Source organism: Cyprinus carpio, chromosome B23 (genome assembly GCF_018340385.1).
Source record: "Cyprinus carpio isolate SPL01 chromosome B23, ASM1834038v1, whole genome shotgun sequence".
NCBI classification, from domain to species: Eukaryota; Metazoa; Chordata; class Actinopteri; order Cypriniformes; family Cyprinidae; genus Cyprinus; species Cyprinus carpio.
Genome location: NC_056619.1, coordinates 6,044,077 through 6,065,495, shown reverse-complemented (window position 1 = coordinate 6,065,495; position 21,419 = coordinate 6,044,077). Strand labels below are relative to the sequence as shown.

Below are 21,419 nucleotides of genomic sequence, written 5' to 3'. Positions count from 1 at the left end.
GTCAACTAGATGTGGATCATGTGACTTAAATTGCACCTGTTATATTGCAAAAGGAGGACACTTTAATTTTTGGTTAGTAGTTAACTAATCAATTATCACTAAACCAGTGTCATATGTGTTTGATATTTATGTTTTTTGGATTTTAACTGTTGGTTCTCAAGACTAAAAGTTGGATCTGTTTGGTAAGTAATTAAATAACCAACACTGCTCCTTAAAGGGGTCATCGGATGCCCATTTTCCACAAGTTGATATGATTCTTTAGGATCTTAATGAAAAGTCTGTAACATAGTTTGGTTAAAATTTCTCAGAGGTAGTGTAATACAACACCTTTTTTACCCTGTCAAAAACAGCTCTTTTCAGAGCAAGCTGTTTTGTAGCATTTTCCCTTAAATGTTAATGAGCTCTGCTGACCCCGCCCCCTCTCTTCCGAGCTGCTTTCAGAGAGACTTTTTACTTTAGCCGCATTCATCGTGAAACTTGCTAATTAGCACATTATTAGAAAAGACGATTTGCAAAGATTCATTAAAAAAACCTTGTGCTCACTTTTACTGTTTTCTGATTATTAATTACAATTATCACAATTTACATTGAATGATGTTTATACCATTGTTTGATGCAACTGCATGTTGTATTTTTATATGAAAATAAACAAGCTGAAAACACTCTAACTGAAAAAAAACTTTAGGTGTTTTTCTATGGTATTAAGCCTCAAATGTCAAATATACATCGGATTGGTTTCTTCTTTAAATTATAAAAAAAAGTAAAAATATGAATAGTATTATAATGGTATACTAAAACTAAAACTAAAACAATGGAAAAACCCTTAAGATAACATGTAGAAAGACAAAAAAACAAATCTTAAGTACGCAGAATAACACAAGTGACTTTGAACGATTAATTGCCGCTTTGAACGATTATGTAATTATGGCATCCATAATTGTAATCGCGATTAGAAATTTGATTAATTGTGCAGCCCTAATTCGCGCAAAGATAGGCGAATTTAGGTAGATCGGGGGCGCATTCCCTTCAAAAACAAACATAATCCACTGCATCTTCAGCGGCTCAGATGTAGGGAGTAAATGACGACTGCTATGTTCATTATTACATCAAACAACAGAACACCTCAATCACTTTGGAGACATTATTGTCTACATCTGCTCCGGCGGTGAAATAATGGCGGACTGATGACAGTCACTCAGGGCGGGTCTAAGGTAAGACGCAAGTCCAGTCTGTGCTGAAGCGCTACTGTCAATCAAACTATTGTGGGAGGGGCCTGTCTGTGTAATGTCACAAAGACAGGCATCTGAGATCGGCTCGATTTGAGAAAGTGGTAAAGATTTTAGCTGATTAAAAAAAACACTGGGTGGATTTTTATCATAATAGGGTGGTTGTGTACACATACTGCCAACACACATTTCAGTTCAAACCACTTGTAAAAGTGCATGTAGTATCCGATGTCCCTGTTAAGGTAATAACTGCACAATGCGGTGTACCAGTGGGATTTTTTTGCCAGTTCATTGGAATTGATTTACCTTCGGGGCGACATAAATGGACTTGGTTATGCGTTAGCTGACAAGAATGATGGGAAGATGTTCATTGTGAGGTATTTTTTTGCATCCCCCACCCTGTGAGGGGCAGAGGGACAGGAGAGTCAAGCTGACAATAGCAAGATTGTTTGAGCTGCTGTAAAGATCACATTTCCTGTTACTGGCTGAAAGCAGGGTCAGCTGACACCAGCCTCCTTCACCGCTGCGGCTGTCATCACTGCTCAGACGAGAAAAAATTGACACTAACAGCTTCAGGGCACAAGTTAACTCTTAACATGTACAAAAATCACTCCAGACAAAAGCTGTGTCAGAATCCATCTGTCGCCAGCCGTGCTGACATTGAAGCGATGTGATGCATCGGTGAGGAAGGTTCCGTATGCTTTCGCAAATCTGAGCCCTTTGTGATTCATCCAGGATGTGACAGTGCTGCCTTCTGAAACATCTTTGATTTGGAGTGTGATTTTTCAGTTCTTCTCTATGCGGTAACATTTACTGTGGAAGATCTATTGACCATCAGCATGATCTTCTACCATCATCTGAAGAAATGAAGGCTATCATAGATGATGCCTATTTGCTGGTGTTAATTTCTGCTTAATTCCATTTATAGATTTGTAGATGTAGATAATTCCATCTGCTTAATTTCATTTGTAGAGGTTTTACAAACTAGTAGATTAGTCCCGTGCTTTGAATCTGTGTTGATTAGTCATGGATCACATGACTAGTAATGTTTTGAGCCAATGATAACTAGTTGTGGACAGTGTGGCGCAACTTTTTTTTTTTTGTTCTCTATTGTGACAGTTAGAGGAAAATTGAGTTTCCTGGTTAGTAGGGCTGACTAATAAACTAGCTGGTATACCACTATTTGATGTTTGAGACCTGTATTGACTAGTCATGCACCACGTGACGTTTTGGGCCTGTGTTAACTAGCTATAATTCATTTGACTCCAGCTGCATTTGATCTGTATGGCAGCAGCTTGAAGAAATGTTAGGTTTTTTTGGTTAGTAAATTGTTGCATTGATTAGTTAACTAATTGGTTTTTAGTTCTATGACTATTTGATGTTTTGAGCCTGTGTTGACTAGTCTAGTTGTGGACCATATGATTTAAGTTGTGCTTGTTCTGTACTGCAACAGTTGGAGGAAGGTTCAAATTCCTGGTTTCAATTCAATTTAGCTATTTGTGTTAGGCTGAGTAGTTAGCTAATTGGGTACTTCTGCCTCTGGTTAGATGATTTGGGCCTGTGTCAACTAGATGTGGCTCATGTAACTTCATTGTGCTTGTTGTATGGCAACAGCAGGAGGAAAATTCTAATTCTTGGTTTATAGTTAACTAATCTGTCAGCTCTATTTGAGGTTTTGAGCCTGACTAGTTGTGAATCATGTGATTTTTCATATTTTTTATGGTTAGTAAATATTTGCACCTACTAGTTAAGTAATTGCTTAGATATGTTCGGCCAGTGTCGACTAGCTGTGGATCACTTGCAAAATTGCATTTGTTCTATATGACAGCATTTGGAAGAAATTTCAGGTATTTTGGGGTTAGCAAATAGTTGCACTGACAAGTTAACTAATCAGTTAGTTTGTGGTTTGAGCCTTTGTTGACTAGTTGACTAACATGTGACTTCAATTGCGCAATATGGCGACGACAAGATAAAAAATTCAGTTACTTGGTTAGTAAAGGGTTGCACCAACTAGTCAGTTAGCTATAGCGCTATTGAATGCTTTGTCAACCAGTTGTAGGTAACATGAGCGTCAGACCACTTATTCAACATGCCATGTCCCGTAACTAGTCAACAACTCTCGATCACCTGGTAAAAATGAGTAGTCAAGCACTATCGGTTATATACAATTTAAACCCTGTTGGCTCAAGCCAGCGCTGTGGAGTCGCTGGGAATGAATTAATCCTGTTTTCCCAGAGCAGCCCACACCGGCCTGCTGTTTTTAGAAGCAAGTTCAAGCAAGGTCTGTGAGGATCAGAACGTTGTGTTTGACCCCCTGAATGTTTGGAGACAAGGAAGTGTTCGGACACAAAGGTGCTCATTTGTTAGAGCGCACAGGACAAAAAGAGCTCATTGAACCAGTGTGAGTTGGTTTGTGTGTGTGTGTGTATTTGAGGTTACAGGGAATGTTAATGTCCTCCTTCATTGTTGGAGGCTCAGACAGAAGTTCGTGAGGCTGCATATGTATGAGATGTGATCCTGGCGAATGCTTTCCTAGAACTGTTGTTAAATAAAAAGAATCCATGGAAAAGGGAACGGATGACAGAGGAAGTGCAAGAGGGAGTGAAGGGCTAAGAGGAAAGAGGCAAATCTGCATGGAGAGGTGTCATTATGTACATTTTTGTATCCACTTGAGAGTTGTTGGAGTTCAAACACTGAATTACACTGTTGAGTGGCGCCATTTTGAGTGTGCAGTAAATTGTGGTTAGACGTAACCTCCTCTATGTCTGTATCTCTCAAAAAAGATTTACACTGTGACCATACCCAAAGCAGAACTACATTCCAATTATGCTGTAATGCATTAAACACACTTATGTAGGTCACAAAAATACTCTATGTAATTATGCAAACTTGAATGATTGATGCATTGCAAGGGTTACTGTGGCAGTAACAAACCTCCATACTCTAGGAGGCGATACAGTTTCGTTTAACCGTCTGTAATATTTAAGGGGGTGTTTACACAACACCATTTTAAACCAAAATCGGGAAAACTTTTTATGCATTTTGGCATTTCATTTATATGACGACAGTGATTTGAGGAGTTAAAAACACAAACTTTTGAAAATGGGTTTCAAAGTGCAACTTTTTGAAAACAGTGCCGTTATTGTATCTGTGTTAACTACTGTACAAAAACGCAAATTTGTGAAAATGGTGACGTCATGCACATGCGCATTATGTGTTCAGTGTATATGCGCAGGTGTGTAGTGTTTCTTTATAAAGTGACATCGCCAACTACTGACCTGGCATGAGTAATACAGCATTTTATTCATTTTCGCGGTTCCATGTGAATGCGGATCGTTTTGTAGTCTGTTTTCAAAACTTTTCACAAAGGCAAAGAACATTTTTGTACATTGTTGTGTTAACGCCCAAAGTCAACCTGAACTTAAATGCTACGTCCATTTCTGAGTGAAACAGGATATTCAACAAGAAAAGAAAGTATGAAAATATATGAAAAAAAAAAATGCATCAAAATCACCACAAAAAATACAATTTTTATCAAATGCAACATAATATACACAATTTTTATAAAACAATACATCCTTTTTTTAAATAAAAAATGTGCAATGAAAATTGTTTCTAGTAAGACCAAGTAAACTGCATTAAAGAAAAAAATAGTTTTGTTATTTTTGATTTTACATTATGTATCACTTATTACAACTCTGAGAATGCATCCTAAAATTGCAATAACTTGTAATGTCTTTGAAATGGCTTTTCAGTTTAAGGTTAAAGGAAACTATCGCCCCCTAGAGTATGGAGGTTTGTTACTGCCACAGTTATGCTTGCAGTGCATCAATCACTCCTGTTTATGTTGTTGCATGGAGTATTTTTCTGACCTGCATACATGTTAGTGTGTTCTGCCTCATTTTGGGATGCAACAAATGTGAAATCAAGTGTAACTAAAAGTGTTATTCATGTTGGCAGCTGTAAACACGTTGACAGGTAATCAAGCGTGCTTTATGTTCACACACTTGTGAAGAGTATGTTTCATGCTCTAGTATTGTCTTCATTAGTGTGACATACATTTGAAACCCACTCACACATTCACAGACATGACCTTACCCTGAGGCAGAGCTCCTTTACTCCTGCCCTTTCTCCTCCATCATGCTATCTTTTCAACATCAGACACATTCCTCTCGTTGACCTGCTAAGGCATTTACTCTTTCTGCTGATGAAATGCAGTAGCTAGCTGAAACACACACGCACACACAGACTCCTGATGATGTGTAGTCGCATCAGCTGACCAGTATGACTCCACAATTTTCCCATAGCTTCTCAGTCATGTTGTAACTCTCTTTAGGTTAGGAGCCACATGGTGTTACAACAAACCTGCTGTCTGATTCTGGATTGCAGTTTTGTTAGAACTGAAATATAATATATATGTTTATGATTTTGAATGATCTTCGACTTTGAATGGGGGCTGTTTTATGTTGCATGTATCATAGAATCACAAACTTCGACACTGAAAGTGTGCTTTAATAATCTACCCACTCTCTCACCCATGAAAGCACACACTCCCCGCATCTTGTTGTTGACAGGAATACACATGGCTTGTGAATTTGCAGATGCTCAAGTATTTGTGACCAGCTATAAATATAAGAATAGCACACACACATGTACACAAAGGCGCACACTGGCTGGACGAACGTCCTGAGCAGCTGCCACGGAAGCAAAGGGTCTGAATAGCTCAGGCAGCTGTGGACTCTGCAGGAACACTCAGGACGAAAACACACCGAACGGATCTCTGTTTTAGAGAGACATCGCTGATACTTAAACATTATCCATTACGTCTCCTGAGCTATGAAAGAGCAACAAGGTTTCTTCTGGCGTCAAATATATTCAGTTTACCATTTATTGCTTCAGTCAGTGACTTGTAGAGTCATTGAATAGAGAAAGTTCACTCTGTTCCAACATTTAGTGAGCTTTGTCTGTATGTAGGCAATATTTTAAGGCAACGAAAGTGCTTCATAAAGGCTATTCCAAAGGTCATACATCTAATTTAACATGACAAAATAAAGACATATAGAGTATATAGAGAGAATTTGGACTGTAAAGGATTAAATCATGTCACATTAGAGTTCTGTGAGCAGGAGGAATGGGAAATATCAGGACAGGAGTGATAGATAGCACGGTAAAGAAAGGGAAGACAGATGGTGAGATTAGAAGCGAGTGCAGAACAGAGCGAGAGGGTGTATGTGAATGCGGTCAAATGTATCTAAAATTGGAGATCCTGTCTTGCAAAAGGTCGATTTAGCAACAGTAAAATAGAGAGCAAGAACTGGAGGCCTATTTAAACGTGTCAACTTATCTCACAGCCGCTTTGAAAAGTATATTTGCTTTTCCTTCAAATGCAGTGCAAGGAAGGAGAAACATTGAAGATTTGACTTGTGTGGCATGAATAGAATGACACAACCCTGTACGTTATCAAAAGTCCGAGACCACAATGAAAATCTGGTAGGCCTATTTAACGTCATTTTCATAATAAATTATGAAAAACAAAAGCATTTTTATTAGTGGTCTCAGACTTTTGGACCCCTGCATATGTTATCAGAGGTTTGAAAGCTCGGCACAATGAATGGAAAAGGGTTTCATGCTTAACTAGTTTTTCCATCTCTACTCCCTGATTTGGGTCTAAACCCTCAGTTAGCCATTAAGCGCCTGTGAACTCTTCGCACCATGGGGTTTTTGCGACATGTTGGAAACCTTGTCTTCTGAATGACCATGTGAGACGGACAGAAATAGCCTGGCCATTTGTCTTGTTTCACTTTGTTGAAAAACCCAGGCAGCCCAGTTATAAGCTTTTCTTAAAGTAGTTTATGGAATGTTCTTATGACTTGGAGAGAAAACGTTTTGAGAATAACATTCTCAGAACGTCCTTCTGATGTTATTTGTACTTGATGAACATTCTAAGAAATGTAACATTTAAATAATGTTCTAATCACAACAAGAGAACTGGCCATTTTAGTTTTTAGAATATTAAAAATAAACATTCTAATCACATATTTTGGGTGAAAACCCTAACCCCTAACCCTTAACCCTAACCCTAACCCTAACCCTATAGGGTTAAGCGTTTTTTGTAACCTTTAAATAATGTTATAACTACAACAAGACATTTTGACAATTTAGTTTTTAGAATATTAAACATTCATTATATACGTAAAAAATAACATTATATTTTGGGAGAAAAAGTAGGATATTGTAAGAAACGTTTTTGTAACCTTTAAATAATGTTATAATAACGTCAAGAAAATTTGACATTTTAGTTTTTAGAATATTTAAAATAAATGTTCAAACAACATATTTTGGGTGAAAAAGTTGTAAAAACGTTTTTGTAGCCTTTTGTAATTACAATATAACATCGACAAGAACACTGGGCATTTCAACATTTTAAAAACATTTCAAAACAGTGTTCCCACAATGTTTTTATAACCTAAATTTGTTCCCAGGGTAGTCTGTTAGCAAACAGTCCTAAATAAAAAAATGTTTTAGTGTGTCAAAAAGAGCTAGCTGTTATTTAGGGGAACCCACAAGATTTCAGATTAGCTATGCTAACATGTAGCTATGCTAACATTTGTGAGCATTTGGGCCTTGAAAAATAAACTGCTATGTTCTACCTCAATAGAAACTGGCAGTAACAAAAATAGCCGCATACAAGAAGTCACGAACAGGAAACGAAGACTAAGTCTGCAAACAGGAAGATTCTCGCTCACTCTTTTAGTCTCTCTTCTGTTGTAAGTTTTGCACTCGTAACCAGCACCTCACTCGCTCTCATTGTCACACTTTTACACGACCTCCATGTACACAGAAAGGTCTCTATGGTAACTCACCGTTTCAGTGTTTACACATACGGAGGTAATATGCGAAAGAGGATGTTGTTGCGGACCAAAGGCAACCACCGGGGAGCAACACTATTGACTAATTATAGTTCAGAGAAAGAAAGAGAGTGAAAAAAGAGAGAGAAGTGTTGTTCAAGACTGCAGAAACGGACTCCATCCTCTGGTTATTTATATAAAACTGCAGATTGTTTTTTGAGGTAGCCATGGCTGGAGCTGTAATCACCAGTGTTTCCTCAGTCGAACAGGAAACCAAACAATCCAGGCCCTATCGCCAGTGTGCCCAGGGGAGTCTCTCTGAGTGTGTGTGTGTGTGTGGCTAATTAAAATGGCTGAGGTCTCCTCTGTTGTTGATTAAACCTCCCCTTGTTCTGTATGTCGGCCTCTGGGGCCTCCGACACTTATTCGCGGCACTTGCAGTGTGGGTAGTTATTAGACAGCCAGAAAGAAAAAAAAAGAGAGAGATGCCGTCACCAGATACTCCTGAAAAGAAAAACAATGCATTTTTAAAAAAGTGTGTTCAGCATTCCTTGCGTTGCTTCTTACAGTCGTGTCTTTGCACCTTTTTTTTTGCTCTTCAATCATCACTTGTCAAGCCGCCCTGAAGTTCATGCATGAGATCTCATAAAAAAACAGTGATGACTCTGTCCCTCCTCCACTGGATTAGCATCTTTTTTTAGTCACTGCATGATGACAAGACGGCGAAAAGTTTATGTTAGCATGCATTGGACTTTCACAGACCTTGTCTGGATTTACAGCAGTTAATTTTATTTGTATTTTTACACTTTTGTGTTTTTGTTAAATAAAAGTCTGTATTAATAGTGCACAGTGACTTTGCAGACAGACCTCATTTTAGGCACATACGTGATACTTTTAGGCACATACTTTTCCATTATGCCACCCTGGCATCTTGTTAGAACAACAATTGACTTCAGTTGACAGGAAAGTACAGTACTGTCAGGAAGTGACGAGGATGCAGCAGTGTTAGTTTAGTATAACTGAGACTGAGTTATTTTAGTACATCAATGAAAATAATAACCTTGGAAATTAGATTAAATAAAACAAGTTTTTTTTTTTTTTTTTTTTTTTAGTTTAAGTGTTTTTAATTTCAGTTAATATTATTTTATTTTAGGTATCAAAAAATTATATTTATGGTTTTAGTTTCGGTTAACTATAATAACCTTAAAATGCGCAACAAACTTAAACCAAGAAGTCAGGACTAAAGAGATATGTTGATTATAAATATACAAAAAAAACTAAAAAACAAACAAAAAAAACCCTCAATATTTCATCCAGTACTCAGAAGTGTCAGAAAAAAAATTATAATAATATTTGTGCTTTATATTGTTTATCATTTTACAATATCATGCTGTTAGCTTAGCAACATGCTAACACCAAGTTCTGTTGATCAGATGTGATTTGCATCTCTCATGTGAGCAGCACTATTTTATGTGGTTTAGAGCGTTCCAGATCAGTCGATAAGCAGTAAATGTGGTTTAGTCAATAAATGAGTATATCGATTAACAGGGATAAGTAACACACCTAATGTCCATGCAACAAAAAAAATGACCATCCATCAAAAAAAATTACAAAAAAACATTTTTACTTAAAAAAACACATTTTTAAATCAATCCCCACATTCTTGACATCCCTCAGTTGTGCGTGAGATGCTGCAAAAGTTGTCCATCTAGTGCATGTTTGCATATAAAAACAATGGAATTCTCTGAAGGTTTTCCCCACACTGCAAGCATATGATACGACAAAACTATAACACAAGACGGTTTCTGTTGAATAAAATGCTAGGTTTTTAGCTTTGACACACCTCATCATTCACTCTCAGTATAGAGGGACATATATTTTTATTATTGTTTCCCAAAGACCTGTCTGATAGCAATTCAAGCATGAGTGATTGAGTAAATATTAATGCCTCACATGGGTTAATTGTTCATTGTTGATTGTTAATTGTTGTGGTTATGGCTGAGCGCAGCAGCGGAGAGGCAGATACGGAGGTGTTTTGAAGCTCGTGTTGCTGTTGAATGTTTAAGTGAGGGTGCTCAGGGGCCATCGGACAGAGAACATGAGCGGTTTTGGAAACTTGGGTCAGGACAGTGTGGGAATATAATACTCAGGATGCATTATACATCAGCCTGTGTTCCACACTCATTCATTTTCACCTGACACACACACACACAGGCCTCAGTGCAGTGGTTTTCATACTCGGATCATAATACCATAAACCTAACCTCCAACAAACCTGTTGACATTATTACATCTGAAGCAAAATCTAATAAATTATTTCAAATACTGAGGACAAAAGGTCCTCACAAGTTGGTTTTGGTCTCAAAAACTCAAACATACAGTTGTAGTGTGACAAATTCATCCACTCATACATATTGTTTTTTCACACAGTTATAAAAGCAAACTCAGTGCCAACTATTGCAGAGTCAATAAACTCCCATCTCTCCATTTATGACATTTTTACACTGTAAGTACTTTTAGAAAACAGGTTTATGAACATTCCAAAGTTTTTACATAGTCCTGAAGCCCTAACCTTAAAACACAGGGAGGTGTTAAAGCGCACACATACACACATACTGTGTGTGCATACAAACTCTGCCCTACTGAGCCGTGACAGAAACGCTGTGCCAACATGACTATCATGTTACCGTCCCGTACTGTGTTCTCTGTCGTCTTCTGTATTTCCAGTCAGTGAATTGACTGGAGCTAATGAACCATAGGCCTATAACGTATAATGCATGTATATGAATGCAAAGGTGCAGAAATGTGCAAAGTTTATGTAATTCATAACGTAGCGCATGTGCATGTTGCATAGTGAGTATCAGGATTTTTATTTACTTGACTTTTATTTTCAGCTTTCTCTTTTAAGTCAGATATTGTCATGGCGGAGCAGTCATGTGCAGAGGGTCTTGCTGTGCGAGTTTGTTGAAGTTAGGTAAGCCTCAGTAGCTATCAGGTAGTTCCCAGAATAACATTTTTAGCTACTTAAGCTTGATTTGTTCATTGTAGTGATAAACCGAAATGGATTTTTACTGCAACAAAATTTAAGTTTTCATTCAGTCAAAACGGAAACTAAAAATAAAAATGTTATTAAATAATCAATCAATGAATCAAAACGTATTTAATAATTAACATAAAAAACTGAGCTGTATATAAACTGCATATAAGTTGCATATAAGGCAGTTTTTATTTCAACTTCTTAAAGAATTAAAGTTAAAACATAATTATATCATTATTGAAATCTAAACATTAAAATGGTGTCCAAAATGACAGTTTCATTATAAAATTGACAGAATTTGATTTCTCAGACAAATAACAAAGCAGATATCGTATTAGCAGGAGCACTACAAATAATGTTTAGTGATGATTTTGGCTCAAACTGATATTATCAAGCAGCACTATCAGTCTTTGTGTTCATGACAGCGACACATTCAAAACACGCTACCAGAGAAACACTTATTAAACATCACTGTTTTGCTCAATATATTTGACCCCACAAAGCTGTTTTGGCTGAAACTGAAAATTCATTTTAATTCACATTATGAAATCTGTCAGAATGCAATTCATTATGCAAAGCAAAAATGCATTATAATAATAACTAAAAAAACTTTCAAATTAAACAACAAATTTTAAAAAAAGATGCCCCATTACCAGTCAAAGCTGGTCTGTGAACACTCGAGAGCGATGGACTGTGCGTCTGCAATCGTAGTTAAACGCCTGCATCTGCAGCAGACTCCAGCATATTATTTAGCTAAACTAGCACAATACAACAAGACAAAGGTGCTAGCTAACACAAAATAAAGCTACCATAGTTTAAAAACCTGTTTTATTGAGTGAATGCATATTAAAACACAAGCCAGCACATTCTCACCTGTGAAAGGTTATCCCATTACTTCTGGAATTGAAATCTGGACAGTTTTTTGGTGTCTTGGAAAACTCTTTGACTTTTACTGTCAGTTTTCTCTGTCAGGCTAACTACTATCAGCACAGAGCTAAAGTATAGTAGCCTAAATATTACAGCAGCACACATTGTGTTTAATGATGATGTAGCGCAACACAACAAATGAGCCACCCAGGGAAACAAAGACCTACTCTGATAACTATTAAATAAATTTCATTATGCATAAACTACCATTGAATCCTTTAGAGGAAGTACTGGCCAAATTTTAGTACAGCTAAAAGCAGGAAAAAATCTTTTTCAATTGCAAATACTATGAGCACACACACCCTGATTTCTGAGATCCTTGCTGACCGGGGGCCTCTTGAGTGACTTTCTCAGGAGTGTCAGGTTTTCAGATCGGCTCCCCACTCCCATACCCCCCAGCTCTCTCTGAACCTCCAAACACACACACACACACACACACACTGAGAAAGCTTTCATCTCCAGGATCTGAGGAGATATAGACGTATCACGGAGGTCAGGGCCGTGACATGAGAATAGACACAGGAATGATGTTTTCTCGGGCAGTTTATTAAAGGAACATTCTGTGTTAAATACTCAAGTTCTGTGACCAACTGACAATTTCCACAGACAATAATGTCGTTGCTTGTTTGGTAAAACTAATGTGGTTTTGATGGAAGCTTTAAGCATCATATCTAACAATGATACATTTGTGTTGTTTCCAGTGTCGCAGCTCGTTTCACACTTTCTGATTTTCCTCTGCCAGCGGTGGCCTTGTATACCATGTGCATGTAACTTGAACATTACACTATTTTTCTGTCTTTTCAAGACTGAATCAGCACAGCCTGCCCATACTTCGTTCATGAGAAGTTCATCTATGTGGAAAAGTAGTCTCACTTCACAGTTCAAATAAGACACATTTTAGTGCCTTGACAAAATACAAGCTTCTTATTTCTGCTGAGGAAGCGGTCAGCTTGATTTCCTGAGGTAACTTAGAATTTTAAAAAATTACTTGAATGAATTTAAATATAATGATTGTTTTCAAACAGGTTTCCCGCAGAGTTGTTATTCTAAACTAAAACTATTAAAACATTTTCTTTAATCAAAATAAATCAATTTTAGAAGAAAAAAAAATGATGAAAAATCCTAATGTTTCTTTGCAAGTAACTGAAAATAATTTAAAGAAACATATTTTTAAAATGTAACATTTTCTAAAAACAATATTACCACTGAACCTGAAAACAAATTAAAGCTATACAGAATTGTTAGAATAAACTAATAAAAATGTTTTCTACAAAATTACTAAAACTTAAACTAAAATTGAATTGAAAGCTAATAAATAATTAACAAAAACCATAATAGTATATAAATTATACTGAAATAAATTATTTGTTTGAACACTCTCATTTCACCGACTGTTTAATACAAGCACTTGATTTTCTTAACTACTACTACAGAGCACGTGATGAATTATAGTCAATATATTTTCTTGCATGTGAAGTATGTAGGATATTTTTACGAGGCAGGTTTAACAGCTGTGGTCATTGGTTAATACACATTTTAAAACCAAATGAAAATCAAGAGTCTTTATTACTACCACTGCTTTTTATTTACTGTCTGCTACCTGCATTTTCATATAGCTAAATAAGTATTTGATTAATCTAAGCTTAGTTTAACCCTTAATACTCCTTTAAATGCCAGGTTAGCTGCAAGTCATCAAAGTGCAGTCGAGGGGACACTCAGCATTTAATCTCCACAGATAATAGACACACAACCTGAAAGCTTTGCAGATATCTGCCCATTAGCTGTGTGTGTGTGTGTGTGTGTGTGTGTGAGAGAGAGTGAGAGAGAGTTATGCTAGTCACTCAACACACTCCTAAGGCTGATGATAGACTCTATTGCAGTCAGGGCTTGTTTTCAATCTCTTTGGAGTGCACAGATGCACTGACAGGTCTTATCTACACACCATAACCCTTTCGCACACAAAACTGCTGCCAGGGTTGAAGCAGTCATCACTTGGACATCAAACGTTGACCACTTTTCACTTTTATGGACCATATCAAATCGAACCCTTCAAGAATCCAACTTTTCAAGAGAAAATCTCTCTCTTTTTGTACTCTTCCCTGCCCTGAGGAAGCTGGTTTCTCCCCTCCTCTACTGTCAGATGAGCATAATAAACAAAAGTGGGCATTGAAATGATGGGAGCTAAAAAAGAAACGTCACTCCCTCCCTCACCAGAATAACTGTGGAGCTACATGCCAATTATGCAGCCTAACATCAACATCTCTCAGCAGGGGGGCGAGGATTTTGACCCCGGACAAGCAGATGTCACTCGTTCCGCACTTCCTGTTTTGCTGGCTGGTGTTATTTTCAGAACAGCACACACACATGCACAAATACACAAACCAGCTCTTTTTCTAGGCTCCCAGATTTACATCGACAGCTTGCCTTCTATTGTTCTCCATTTCCCATTCTGCAGGCCACATCGCTGGCCAACAGAAGCGTGTGTGTGTGTGTGTGTGTGTGTGATGTAGCTCACACTCGGCCGAAACACAGCCCTTGCAGCTGGTGTTCTTGGACTGGACTTGTTCGTGAAGGTCAAGTGGTGTAGGATAGGGCTGTCAAAACGGCTGAAAAACTAAACTAGAATTTTGTACTGAAATATTATCAATATTCGAATTATATTCGAATTTAAAAGGCATAATTTCAGTTAGGGGTAAAAAAAAAGCTTTTGGCTTCTCTCCTGAGGTCATAAGAGGGTGCAACGAGCAAATTATTACTAATGCATGTTTCTTCAAAATGTGTGTAGTTTAATACAAATAACTGAAAACCAATCAGGGGAAGTGTGTAGTGGTTAGATACAAATCCCAACTTGAAAGTTCAATCACAAATGTGAGTACTTTTCTCCATTCAATAAAAGCATTGAAGATCGAACCCAACCCAGCCGGGATGGGGCAAAAATGGCTGCCCACTGAGAGACACTGCTTGTTTGTGCAAAGTTGAACTTGATATGGGTCACCATACTTGGCTGAATCAAGGCACTTTCTTAACATGCAGTAGTCTTGTGCATGAAGATGCACGCGAGTGCAGAGACATGTTTTTTAAAAGTGATTAGATGTCCCTCTACATGGCTTTCTAAAATGCAGCTCTCTTGTGCGGATAAATATGCATTCTGTGTGAACGGCTTGGTTTCAGTTTTGACATAAACAACATCACTTTATCAACAACATTTGTTCCATTTCATTGCAAATTTTATATTTAATTACACCTAACATGTTAATTGCACATACCTTGCACAAACAACGCACTGATGGTGGACCAGTAAGATATTTAGTTTATAACAAAGTGAACTGTTATATTTTATAATTGTATTTTCTTCATTCTTACTTCTTACAACGTATGTCAGAATGGTTTTATGTACGGTTTTCTATTGCTGTTTGTTTCTATTTATGCATTTGGCATCAGTTGATGCATTCTCTCAGAAATCAAACCTACAGTTTGACCTTGTTGTTGCAAACTTCGGTTTGAGCTACAGGAACTCAATCCTGAATGCGAAAGTACTGTGCAATGTGACAAAACCACAGTCAATGAAAACAGATTTGATGTTGAGACAGTATATAGTAGAATTTTGGACCAACAAGATCCTACTGTGGGAAATGAGAAACTTTTCAAGATATAAGACATAGAAATGAGCCTGTGACTCATCCCTTCATGTAGTTGTGAATGACTTCTAAAGAAACTAAGAGTTACATAGAAGAAAATCAACACTTCTCACATTGTGCCTGATGAGATGCTGCTGCTTCTACTGAAAAATGTAATTCAAGAAGATTTTATTATAATGTTACAATCATTTTACTGCTGCAATATAGTGTTGCAATAACTGTATTCTCTGATTTATGTGTGATTACACGAGTATGAGTACCTCTATCAAGAGATCACCTTTGATGGCACCTGTAAGAGTTATTTTTGATCCACAGAGATTTTGAAGTTAGTCAGCATCTGACTATATCAACACACACCCCCACACACACACACGGCTTGACTTACAGTCAGAGGACTTTTAAACTGGTTGTGCTGGTCAGACAGGTCAGGGTGTGAAAGGCTGGAAGTGGCACTGTGTTATAAATTGGAACTTGTGTTGTTTTCTGACGCTCTGATGCTAGTAATGGAAATAAATGTCTCATTGTAAATTTTTTGACCATACACCTAGTTGTAGTTTAAAAATAGTGTCTGTTTTAGCATTTATGCACTGAAAAGACTGGTGGTGATAAATAGACCTTAAAAAGGACTTGTTGGGGCTCTTTTGACTTGAGCCAGTAGTAAATAACCACCTAGCAACTGCTTAGCACAGTTATGAAGCACTTTAAACACCTTAACAACTGCATGGCAACAGCCTGGCATCGCAGTGGCATGTTTTGCAAAGGCAAACACCATTTTTAAGTTCTACACAGAGCTTTAAACAGGGAATTCTATGTAAGACAACCCCAAAGCAATGCACTGAACTGAAGAACTTATAAAGTAGCATCAAAAAGGTCTTTAATCTTCAAACTTCAATTCAAGAACCCTGTACAGCAAAATAATAGTTCTTGGCAAGTAATGGGATTTTATGGTCTGAACTGAAGCACTGAAGAGCCTTTTAAGGGTTTGTCAGCAACTCCTTCACACTTTATGTTCTGCATAAATTACATGAACAAGTGACATATTGCAAAAACCTAAAATTATCTCTGATGTGCCAGCATCTCTTCTTCACTGCATAATGAATAGGCAGCGACAGGAAGTAATTAACTGCAGTCAAATATTGAGCAAGAATCGACATCATTTAAGGAAAACATGCACCGTTTGCCTTGTCCTAAAATACAGTTAGGTTAGCGCATCACAACTATTAATAATTACTATTAGTGTTGCTATTGCTCTTATGCCGTGATTTATTCCTTTATAAACTATCAGAATTATAGAATATTATTATTGGTTAGAATAGCAAAATTGGGAAATATTATTACAATTTAAAAAAACTGTTTTCTATTTGAATATACTTTAAAATGTAATTTATTTCAGTGATATAAAGCTGAATTTTCAGCATCATTTCTCCAGTCTTCAAAATCACATGATCCTTGAGAAATCATTCTAATATGCTGAATTTATCTTCAATGTTGAAAACAGCTGTGCTGCTTATTCTTTAGTGGAAACGGAAACCATGATTTATTTTTTCAGGACTCTTTGATGATTAAAAAAAGAAAACTTTTGTAATATTAGAAATGTTTTTACTGTCATATTTGATCAGTTTAATGCATCACTTTCTTAATAAAAGTCTTAATTTATTTTTGAAACAAACCTTACTGACCTCAATGACCTGAATGATAGTGTATTTTGAAACTCAAGTGTTTGTTCATGAAGACTAAATTAAAAACATCATTTCTCCCATTAGACAACCAGTTTGTAGTCGGCCTCACAACTCACAGTTTCCTTAGAAGCAGATTCATACTTACACATATTTTCCTGCAGACACTTAATCTCTCTCTCTCTCACACACACACACACACACATTCCTGTGTGCATTCCACTGCACATCTGCTTGTCTGTCACTTTTATTAGTGTATTTGTTGGCCTGTTTCTATTGAGTCGGCTCAGAGTTATGCTATTGTTTGCCTTTCTGAGTAGGAGTACAAAAAAATGCATGCATACAAACACACACACACCGCTTGCCTCAATGCACACACACACATGTATTCATGTTTTATTTATATGTTACATTTATTTATTGTACATTATCATAACAGGTGTTGTAAACGTATTTGGCACTGAATGATTACCATATTCATAGATTTACAAGGCTCTTCAAGTAGCGTGATAGTAGTATAGTCCTTTTTTGGACGATTATTCATATCCGTAGGGAAAACACCATATTGCTCAATTCCGCCTTTCCACTCAGTTCCTTTCCTGAGGCTGTCAAGCCTGGGCCGACAGGTCATTTCTGGGAATGCCAGGCAATGCTGGAATAATCCAGGGTGGAATATAGTACGTGTCGTGTTATCAGGAAGGGAATGCTGAGGAAAAAGAAGTGTGGGAGTCGTGTTATTTCCTGCAATACAGTGGAGCGCTGCGGATCGTGTACACTGGGTCTGGGTGGGAATACTGTATGCTTGATATTGAGAGCTCAGGGAAGCAAGAACCCAAAACACGTTTGGCATCCAGGGCTGCGGTGCCAAGATGTTCCTCCTCTCCATTTCAAGATCCTAAAATGGGGCTGAGGAGATCCTGGTCTGTATCAGAACATGTCAGGACATCCCTTGACGTGTAAACAACTCCAGCGGGTCACCTTTGGCCGTTCTCTTGCTGCTTATGCTCGTATGCTCACCAAGGCTGCATTTTTTGTTCAAAAATACAGTAAAAACAGTAATATGACAATATTGTTATATTTAAAATAAGCGTTTTAATAAACATAAAAAATAATCAAAAATAACTTAAATTATTTAATTTATTCCTGTGATGGCAAACCTGCATTTTCAGCAATCAGTTGAAAGGTATAAAATAAACATATAAAATAATCCACAATGGCTTAAATATAACAGATTTTTATAGATTTTAACATATCATCAGCATGAATTATAAACAGAAAAAAATACATGTTTTATCATATTTTTCACGTTGTATTTAAATATCAGCCTGTCCAGCTTTGATCTTGGAGACTAATAGTAAATAATATAAGTAATATTATTAAACTCTGATAAAATAATAAATTAGAATAAAATTCAAAAGAGTAAAATGTTTCATTTTTGTTTAAAGAGTTAAATTCTCCTATTCTCAACAATGCTGCATTTATTTGCTTAATAATAAAGTAAAAATGTAATATTGTGAAATATTGTTACAATTTAAAATATCAGTTTTCAATGCATCTTTAGTCATATTTTTTGACATTAGATTTAAAATTTAAATTATAATTAATATAAATTAAAAAAAAGTTAAAATAGGTGTTTTCTGTGAAAATATTATAAAAATGTAATTTATTCCTGTGATCAAAGTTGAATTTTCAGCATCATGACTCCAGTCTACAATGTCACGTGATTATTCAGAAATCATTCTAATATGATGATTTGCTGCTCAAGAAGCATTTCTCATTATTAGCCTCTTTTGATCTCATTTCTTATTCTGTTTCTCAGTTCTTGCTCTTGCATAACACACATCAGCTCAGAGGTACATATTGTTCCTCACCGGTTGAAGTCAGTCGTGAGTCATTTTCGCCGCTGCTGATTGGTCTGCTGTAGAAAGCTTTTTTGTTCTGTGACTTTTGTGTCAGAATAACCACGACAAAGCAGTCACAATTGACAGGAATACAATAGTAAGTGTGCTTTGAGGCGTCAAAAGGGCATGAGTCACTGTTTCTGAAGCACTGGGTCTTGTGAATGTGGGAAACACAGCATGACTGACATCAGTGCGGTGAGAGCCCAGATATGCACCGACATACATGTACACGGCGGCTTTGTGATTTTCCTGTCTGCTCTGTGTGAGGGTGAGGCAGTCCGTCCCATTGAGTCACTGGTACCATGCAAATATTCTTAAAGCAGCATGCAAAAGTTATGGAAATCAGGCCGACTTTATATCACTGTGGAATGTGCCGTAAGGGAAACGCTGGAACATGTGCTTGCGCTGATCTCTCCATCTCTCTCTCCATCCCTTTTCTCTTTCTCTGTGTATTTACCTGCTTTCTTCTGCCTTCTCCACCAGTGGAAATGTCCTGCAATCGAATTAAACAGCGTAAATTCTTAAATCAAAGCGATGTGGGGTGACCGGGGCTAGTTGTCACATGGGCAAGTCATTACAATCTCAGTAACTGTAATGATATTTTAATGAGTTTTATTAAGGCTGTGAAGAATATTCCACACACACGCGCGCACACACACACACACACACACACACAAAATGAAGCCTGTTTCACACACACACACACACACACACACACACAAAATGAAGCCTGTTTTAGGATCACAAAAAAACATAAATAGGTACAGAATTTAATGAGAATTATACTAAATTCCAAGACACTTGTATAAAAAAAATATCACCCATAATCACCCATAAAATAGACTTCATAGACATTTCACAAAGATTTCTATTTCAAATAAATGCTGTACTTTTGAACTTCCTGTTAATCAAAGAATCATGAAAAAAGTGTGATTTCCACAAAATATGAAGCAGCACAACTGTTTTCAGTATGGATGATAATAATAAGAAATATTAACTACAATAAAAGCAGCAAATCAGTATATTAGAATGATTTCTGAAGGACACTGAAGACTGGAGCAATGATGCTGAAAATTCAGCTGCACATCACAGAAATCTGTTACATTTTACAGTAGATTCAATTAGAAAACAGTTACTTTTAATTATAATTATATTTTACAATGTTACCGTTTTTGAGTCTAGTTTCACATATATTTTTATTCTTCTATTTCTGAAGTTTTTTAATGAATAATGAAATCAAATAGTGAATTTCCCTGTATGTCTCTGTCCATCCAGAAGACTCGGTGTCGTCTCCCACGGGCCCCGCCCCCATGGACCTGCGTGTAGGTGAGCGTCTGGTGCGTCCGGGTTCAGACCCGGCCTTCCTGTCCCCTCTGCACCCCCCTCTGCTGATCAACCCCTTCAATCCACAGCACTGTTCCCAGTACAGCCAGCAGCAGCTTCAGCGCATACAGGTACATCTCACACTGAGCTCCGTGCAGTCAGAGACAAAGACACCTCTCATACCACCGCAAAACACATGATCAGTCTGTGCAAGAAACTGACATTATTTACAAAATTAATACCTCTAATCCATAGCATCAGGCAAGCAAGGAAGTCTGATTATTTTCTGCTAACTGGTTCTTTTCAATTTAAGCCCAATAGGACACATTTTATGGTTAGGGTTATTTGACTGATGATTATCCAATTGGTTTTACACCTGAATGCAGCAATTTCAGATCCTAGGTACAACGGGGCTGAAGGTGCCTTTGAAATAATCCACTAAACCACTAGATCGCACAAAAATGTGGCGTGGCACTTTCCAAAGCATCTGCTTTTCAAGATGCACGTGTATATTTGTCTGATCCTTGACGCAAGATAATTAATAGATGGTTGAATTTTCCATTTGTTGACATGACATGGTTAGATTCAGGTGGTAAATATCATATATTATGTTGTGTGTCCATCTTAGAGATAATCACCATGTTTAGAATGAAACCATCATATTTAAAAACATGATCATATTAATCATATCATATAATAAAATATAATTTGTTGTTACTGCTGTAAATCTATATTAAATTATTATGGGATCTCCTTCAATGGTTTCAGAATCTTTACTTTTTAAAATGATTTATGTTTCTGTACTTTAAAATATATTTTTATATTAACATATTTTAATGGCAG

General features: G+C 36.9%; 1 protein-coding gene across 2 annotated transcripts in view; it reads left to right on the top strand.

The window, feature by feature from the left end:
* The window catches only part of LOC109061811 (histone deacetylase 7-like), an 85,032-nt gene that overhangs the window by 27,624 nt on the left and 35,989 nt on the right, over positions 1 to 21,419 (top strand). For both annotated transcript variants that reach the window (XM_042750833.1, XM_042750834.1), the window contains exon 3: positions 20,529 to 20,707. In XM_042750833.1, coding sequence (XP_042606767.1) covers positions 20,529 to 20,707 — 179 coding nt within the window. The remainder of the gene's footprint in view (positions 1 to 20,528; positions 20,708 to 21,419) is intronic.